This window comes from Magnolia sinica, chromosome 8, assembly GCF_029962835.1.
Source record: "Magnolia sinica isolate HGM2019 chromosome 8, MsV1, whole genome shotgun sequence".
Taxonomy (NCBI): domain Eukaryota; kingdom Viridiplantae; phylum Streptophyta; class Magnoliopsida; order Magnoliales; family Magnoliaceae; genus Magnolia; species Magnolia sinica.
In genome coordinates, this window is record NC_080580.1 from 6,426,161 (window position 1) to 6,434,332 (window position 8,172).

Below are 8,172 nucleotides of genomic sequence, written 5' to 3' on the forward strand. Positions count from 1 at the left end.
TCTCCAATGTTTTTATCAATTTATTTTAACACTGGGATTATAATACAAATATCTTTTACTCGAATAGGACGCAGCTGTTGCCATTATTGACTTTCCAACATTACTTTTCGAATCACACAGAACTCTCTCAAATGAAGAATAAAGGTTTATAGACCCAGAGACTCGGATGGACTTGTTATCAAGAGTCGAATTGCGACTCACCTAAGTTGGATGGTGTATCAGCCCGACTCACCCCAGTCGCCCCTCGAGGAGGTTTGTGGTATTGAACCAGATCCAGTAGGACTGAATCCAGGAGTCGTGCGTTTAAATGATAGGATACAATTTACTAACCTATCTAATGACTCATAGGAAGAACCCCCTTTCCTTAAACAACGGTCAGCCTTTTCTTTCAGTTTCCTTATCCTTTTCTTCATCTCCTCTCCTTCCTTCTCAACCATTAATCTTCTTATGGCCCACCCTATCTTTTCTCTCTCAAGCCCATTCTCTAGTTGCACACCCACTTTCAATACATGGCTTACAAGCCTAGCATTCACCTTTTGATCCCCAAAACAAGGCCAACATAGCATAGGCACCCCTTCACATATACTCTCCACCGTTGAATTCCAACCATTGTGTGTCCAGAAACATCCCACACTAGGGTGGGCCAGGACCTCTTGCTGTGGGGCCCACTTGACGATCAAGCCCCTCTCCCGTGTCTGCTCTTCGAACCCATCTGGCATTTCGGCCATTGCTGACCCACGGACCAATCCGGGTCGAACCACCCACAAGAAGGGCTGGCCACTATTGGCTAGCCCCCATGCAATCTCCACTAACTCTTCTTTCTCCATGGAAGCTAAGCTTCCGAAGCTGACATAGATGACAGACCCTGCTACCTGCTTGTCCAGCCAGACCATGCAGCTTTGATCATGTGGGAGCAAACTGCTGGACGATCCTGATGAGTACTTATGAAGCGGGCCGATCGGAAAGAATGGTATCGGGAAGTCTTGACGGATTTTTGCCAATGCGGTTTCTTCAATGTAGTCGAAGGAGTTGTAGATGAGCCCTGAAGAGTTCCTTGTTTCGTTGTTCATGTGGGCCACAAGTTGGTACAATGTGTCTGAGTCGTCGGTGCTGATGTTCGGTAGGTCTTTGATTCTGAGCGGTGGGAGTTCAGACACTGGCGTCTCTGATTCAGGATCTGGTAAGAAGGTTCAAATGAAAGAGAAGATGGTCACGATTGGCTACGAATGTTGGATATAAACTCTAACACATGAGCCCACTTTAGGTGGGAAATGGCCCATATTTCTCTCTTGTAGAAAGAAAAATAAAAATAGTCATTCTATGGGTTAGGGCCTTTTTAAATGCCACCAAATAAGTTACTTTTTAACTTATGTAAAGTGATTAAGTTACTTTGTTAAGCTTGCTGGTAAAAAAGGAAATTACCTGCTAAAAGTTACTTATCTCAATAAAAAAAAAATTTATTGCTTTTTTAAATTATTACTTTTTTTTTTTTTTTCTCTCACATCAATATCAAAAGAGGCTCTCTCTCAAAGTCCTTGTCAAAGGAGACCCCACATGAAATACTGTCCACGTCAAAGGCGAGTCCCACGTGATGGATGGCCCCATGTTAATGCGGGCACACATAACTGACAATCCACGTCAAAGTTTGGCCCACAATGATAAATAGCCGACATCCAATATGATGGACGACACACTTTAGAGGTGGGGCCTATATGATGGAGGGTCCAAATTAAAGGTGGGCTCCACATTATAGGCAATGGACATCAAAGTTAGACCCCACATGGTGGATGGCCCATATTGAGGTGACCACACATGGTGGATGGTCCACATCAAAGGTGGGCACCTAACAATGAATGGTCCATATTCAAGGTGAGACCCACATAATGAGAAACCCACATTGAAGTTGAGGCCCGCATTATGGACAGTCCACATAAAGGTTGGCTCCACATGATGGACAATTAATAATGGTGGGCCCACATGATGGATGATCCACATCAAGGTGGCCCCACATGATGGATAGTACAATCCACAACAAAGGTAGGCTCCACATGATGGGCGGTGGACATTGAAGGTGGGCTCCACATGATGGATAATGACACTGATGGTGGACCCCACAATTTGAATTACCAACATCAAAGATAGGCCTTACATAATGAATGATGCACATTAAAGGCCTGCCTCTAACGATAAATGTCCACATCCAAGGTGGGCCCCACATAATGGACAACCCACATCAAAGGTGGGGCCCAAACAATGAAGGGAATTCACGTCAAAGGTTGGTCCCACATGATCGATGATGGTTGTGAGGGGGATCGAACAGTCTTGAGGGATAATTACATATGATGTTGGAAACCAACATATTTTTCTCCCTTTTTGCTGGTAAGTATGTTGTTTATGAGTATATTCATGTGGCAAATAAGTAGAAATCAAAATAAACTACTTACTACATAAGTAACTTATCTAAAGTACCTAACTGTCCAAATGCCCCCTAATGGATTGGGTTCATTCATCTAATAGGCTCGCCGTGAACATGTACAGGATCAGAACAGAGCAGTCCGGTTGTCACAGGGCCAAACATGTATGTCGTATGGACCACTGGTCATTTTCCAAACCATAGATTTTTCTCATGATCATGGGAATTGGCTTATGAACTTTCATTTTTCTATTTTTCTCATGCTCGTGTAGTTCAACCTGCCTGCCTATTGGGCAATACCAACTTCATGGTGGGCCCCAGCTGATGCTAGGATCAGACACAAGGCCCCTCTCTTACCCGTGTGATTACTGATTCAGGTGTGTCCATTGAGATATTGTAAGTGTGACTGGTTGAAGTGGGCTCCACCATAATGTTTAAGTGAAATCCATTCCGATCACTAGGTGCATCACCCCATTTTAATCATTGAGCCCAAAAAGTCATTTTGGTCCTCCCGTATATTTTTCTGGGAGGATCCGTGGTTCCACCCCTCTTAAAGATTCATATCCCATACTGTATCAACAGTACAGATCAATTTTTGGGGGGCTCTGTTACAAGAGAAAGCGGCAGCTAAAGCAAATCTAAAGCGTAAGTTGCTTTTGCTTGCAGGTAAAGCCCCCGATCATTGAAAAAAGCAGCTGATTCAGTTGCATCAGCGGCTGCGGAAGCTCGATTTCATTAGGTTTGTACGGTTGGTCAGGAAGTCTGGACTTCTTCGTACTGCACTGTATTTGAAGCAGTACTCGTCGGCCATATGCAGGGAAACATTAGGAGATAAACTCTCGCCTTTGATTTTTTACATGACCCACAGAGATGTTTATGCAAGATCCACTCAAACTTAGATCAGACATTCCAAATAAGTCCTTGGGCAAAAAAATCAGGCTGAATTGTGACTCAGGTGTCCACTCTTGATTCTTTTAAGGCCTACCATGATAATTATATGAACTCCACTCTTACATGCAACACATAAAAATAAGTCCTATCCCCGATTTAAATGGGCCACATGAAGGGACGTAGTTTGAAGGGGTTGCATTCCCCTTCACACTGTTTTGACCCTTTATGGCCCACCTAAATCACGGATATGACTGATTTTTGTGTACAAGGCCCAACGTGGGCTGATGCATCTGATGTAAAGAGTGAAGTTCAAATACACAAAATTATGGGCGCACCTGTCCCTATTTATGCACCAGACTGTAAGATGCTTCCTTATGGTCCACCATGTGTGTAGCAGATCTATGTCCAACGAGTTGGACCACAAGTTATGGTCCACCCAGTAAAATGTATCAATCATGTTAAATGCATCCCCAATTCAACACATTCAATACCTTAGCCCCATTATGAGGATCACCTTATGAAAATATCAGCCCTGTCCACTCTTCAAGAGTCCACCCTATATAACATAATGTCTAACTACTAATAAAGAGAAAAATACAAGTGTAGCTGTTAAATGAGTGGATATGAATGATTTTTGCACTATATATATAAAAAGTGAAGAAAGAGAGAGCAGGTCTCAAGCCCAATCATTTCGACTGAAACTATGGTCCACCTAGGGGATAACTTCTAACCTTTTATGTGCATGTGACATCCAACCCATCCGATAAGCTGGACTGGACCCATCATAAGTTCGCCTCATCGACTTACCAAACATATATTTTGATGTGTACATATGGCTGATATTTAAAATATATAAAATTTTCATCGTGGGGCCAACTTATTGGAAAGTTTGGATGTCATGTGCACTTAAACTGATTGGAATTTATCGGCAGGGTGGACACTACCTTGTGGCTAATTAGGTCAGCGGCAGTGCAAAAGTTAGCTCCACTTATCAAGTCGGTCACCCAGTATAAAACAACATCAATCAATCAGTTAGCCCAATTCATTCATTAAGTTAGCCATGCCATATATAACAACGTCAAGTCACTGACAAATAAAATATAAGAATGGTCCACTTAATGAATGGATGTTGCTGAGCTTCCAAAAACATAATTCTCATGATGGGGGGCCAGTTTATTAATGGACGGCTTGCATGCATGTACACATGAAAAGTTGTAAGTTATCTGCTAGTAGAATTGTTAATAATAATAATAATAATAAAGGTATGTATGATGTATGTGGAATTTCACAAACATTGGTGGCATGTGATCTTGTGCTTTCTGAAATGACCCACCTAGCCAATCTTCCCACCCACAAAAACAAGAAATCATTGTGGTAGTTTGGCATATACACACCTTGTATGGGAAGATAGCCTTTCTCACGGAGCAGTGGGAAGGCAGCGCACGTGACAAAGGATGTGGCACTGCTCGCCCGTAGAATGATTCTTGGGATCTTCAAGTGGTCCGCTACGGACTGTGTGAAGTGCATGAGAGCGTCGGAAACAATGCATGCAATCATATCACGTGGATCTTGCTCCGAGAGCATCCGAGCCATCCAATCACTAAATGGATCATGGCAATTGATGTTAAGGAGCGCGACTAAGGCCATGACGTCGTATTTCTGTGCCTGATCTGCCGATAAGCCATCAGATATGTGCTCAAAATTGAAGTTTGGATAGTTGGATGGATTTGGAGAGTTGAATTGAGTGTGGACGATGGTGATTGAGAATCCTTTGGAGTGTAGGATTGTGGCCAGCTGAAGCATGGGAGTTATGTGGCCTTGTAATGGGCATGGGAAAAGCACTAAATGGGTGGGTTTCCTATGCTGCCTAGGTCTCTCTTTTGATCTAGCCATTGCCGTTTGAGTTTTGGTTTTGGAATGAATATGGGTCACTTGCATTGGCTGATATATAGAGGAGAAAAAACTTTGATACTCTGGCAGAGTCTAAAGGATGATACGCATGCATATGGAATTACTTAGAATTTGCTTCACCAGATACGAGCAATTTAAAATGAACTGTTTGAATTATGGGTTTAGGTGTCCAATGAACCAAAAAATCAACAGTTATTATTATTATTATAAACATATCATATTGGTGGAGATCTATCGGATGGTTAAAATAAAATTATCCAATGGCCATATTTGAAGGTTAAGATTATTGAAAGTCTGATTTTGGGACTGTGACTTAGCCACAGTTAGTTCCGCATTTATCCTGTTTAACCTGAGTATGAAATGTGTACAATTTCTATGGGCCTGCATATCAAGTGTCATGCTCTGCCAGAGGATTAAATAAACCTCACTGTTTATGATCCATCTTCCAATACCCTTTAAGAAAAAAAAAAAAAAAAAAAAAACATAGGATCCTGGACATGTGGTTTAATGTCCCCTGGTCCTTAGTTTCTTCATGTGGGTCCCATTACTTAATGTAGCTTGTGGTGGATGAACCATGTCCAGATAATATCCTCTACATGGTTGCCTACTCGCGCTGCAATCAGCGAGGCCAGCATGTTATATGTGTTTAATCCACGCTGTCCATCTATCTTTTCTGATCATTTTAGTGTATGAAACCAAAAAAGAAACAGATCCAAATCACAAACCAAACTACAAGGAAATAATGGTGATTGAATTCCCACAGTTAAAAACTTCCTAAGATCCACCGTTATGTTTATTTGCCATCCAACCTGTTGATTAGCAGCTTCATGCAAAATTTTTGTGCCCAGGAAACTTTCAACTATGGAAGTTCAATCAACCCTGTTTCCTTTGGTGTGGTCCACATGAGATTTGGATCTGCCTCATTTTTGGGCTTATGCCCTAAAAAGAACTATAAAAATGAATAGACGGTGTGGATAAAATCCATAAATCATGGTGGGGTCCAAAGAGCACCGTCCAGTAGCTACTGCAGCATCAGTAGGCAATCCTCTCCCCACTCCATGGATGGATTTTCAGGCTCTTCTAATCTGTGACACCTCTCAGGTGTGGTCCACCCATTGTTAGCATCATGGTGTTGACGGTCTGGACCACTTAGATGTGAGCATAACTTGTACAAACTGAAAAGGCTCAGGACATTACTTACGTTCCCGGCCGAGGATCATATAGTTCTGATGGTTCCCAGATTTTTTTTATTCCAATCGTTACTCAACTGCAGCAGGCATCTCTATCAAACGAAAGTAGTGGCAGACCTGTACTGAAAAAAAGAAAAAAAGCGACATCGATTATTTACTACTCCGGCAGTGTATGACATGTTATATACACACGCACTTAAAATCGCACACGTACCATACATTAAATCACATTAGACCGGCTAAGCTGTACTGTAAGCCCACGGCCTAAATGATGCAGGACGTGTCACAAATACATTCACATAAGGTGAACCGTATATTCCTCGTAACTCTTGATCCGAATATCACTACGGGCGCGCAACCTATCAAACTTGTTTGTATGCGTTTGGTAATAAAACGTGGGCTTTCAGCTTAGAAATATTTATTTTTTAAAATACTATTTTTAAAAATTAAAATTTATAAGAGTTTTATTAGAATCAAATTTTTCATTAGAGTTAGAATTTTATTATTTTTAATAATTACGAATTTTGGTTTAGCATTTATTTATTTATTTTTGTTAGTTTGCTAGTAACACACCCACTGTCAGTACACACTGCACTGTTAGCCACCCCCCAGGGATCGATACTAAGTCCTCCGGTGTTGAAACGAGGTATCTCCACTCAGTCTACAAGTTGATTTCTTTCTTCATTAACAGTGTAACAGAGACATATATATACATTAGACAATTATCTACCAATTTATTTTCGAAACATCCATCCATGTGTCACTAAATAGGTCCTATTACTCTCTCTTGGAAGGTGGCTAAATAAACAAACCACGGCCTAAGTCCCAGTCCCAAAATCAGATTGAACGGTGCTGCTCTTTGATCGGTGGAAACTTGCTTGTTGAAAACAGAACCCTCGGATATTCTTCAGTTTAACTGTCCAATGTTTACACTATCGAATAATCTTTATTTTCATCTGATGGTAGATATAAAGAGATGCACTCTATAGTTGTAACAGGCGCAAGTGGGTTGATGTGATGTATTCATGACATTGAACTTGTCCTTGAGATGTACTGTCATACTTAATTGGGACTTAAAAAATCTGTCCAAACTGAAACTCAGGTGGGCCATAGCACATGGGACGGCTTGAGAGGGACGCCCAATATTAATTTGGATAAGGGATTTATTACACTAGGTATCATTACATTGTGTATACGAAAGCTAATTAGTTTGTCCAAATGCTTCATATACCTTTGATAAGGAGTTAGCAGGGACATAAAGTTATTATTCAACTCTGTGGTCCTTGATACTGTGACCACCGTCAGCTGACTTTTGGCCTGGTGATACCACAAGGGGTCATATTCGGTGGATGAGTTGAATGTGATACAACATCACGTGGGCTCACAGATCCAAATCCTCTCTTCATGACCTGGAAACAGAAAATTTTTGTTTCTCTGCATTGTGATTGGTCCACATTATCACTGATGTGTAGGCACTAGCACTGATGTAGCCCAATCAGATTGCAATAAACAGAATTTCTTTTTTCTTTTTGTTTGTGGCAAACAAAGATCCCTATTCATGAGCCCACATGTACCTAGCACCATTATTAGTTTATGTGTTACAGGCTTATAGTGTCCTGTCAGGCTCCAATTCAGACACACTCAGCCGTATATGTAGTGGATGACCTGGTTTTATTGGCGCATGTGTAGATATGTAAGCATCAGGCGTACCAGAGTCATATGCAACTTGAATCCAACTTTATACCTTTTGATCCAACTGCTGAAATA

The 8,172-nt window shown here is 41.3% G+C and overlaps 1 protein-coding gene across 1 annotated transcript; it reads right to left on the reverse strand.

Annotated features, from left to right (window-relative positions):
• LOC131253845 (UDP-glycosyltransferase 76B1-like) lies at positions 1-5,220 on the reverse strand. The gene is made up of 2 exons (XM_058254978.1): positions 4,699-5,220; positions 1-1,177 (listed from the first exon to the last, which is right to left on the reverse strand). Exons 1-2 carry the CDS (start codon positions 5,195-5,197, stop codon positions 219-221), a joined length of 1,458 nt encoding a protein of 485 aa, XP_058110961.1. The 5' UTR covers positions 5,198-5,220; the 3' UTR covers positions 1-218.
• Positions 5,221-8,172: the final 2,952 nt, after the last annotated feature.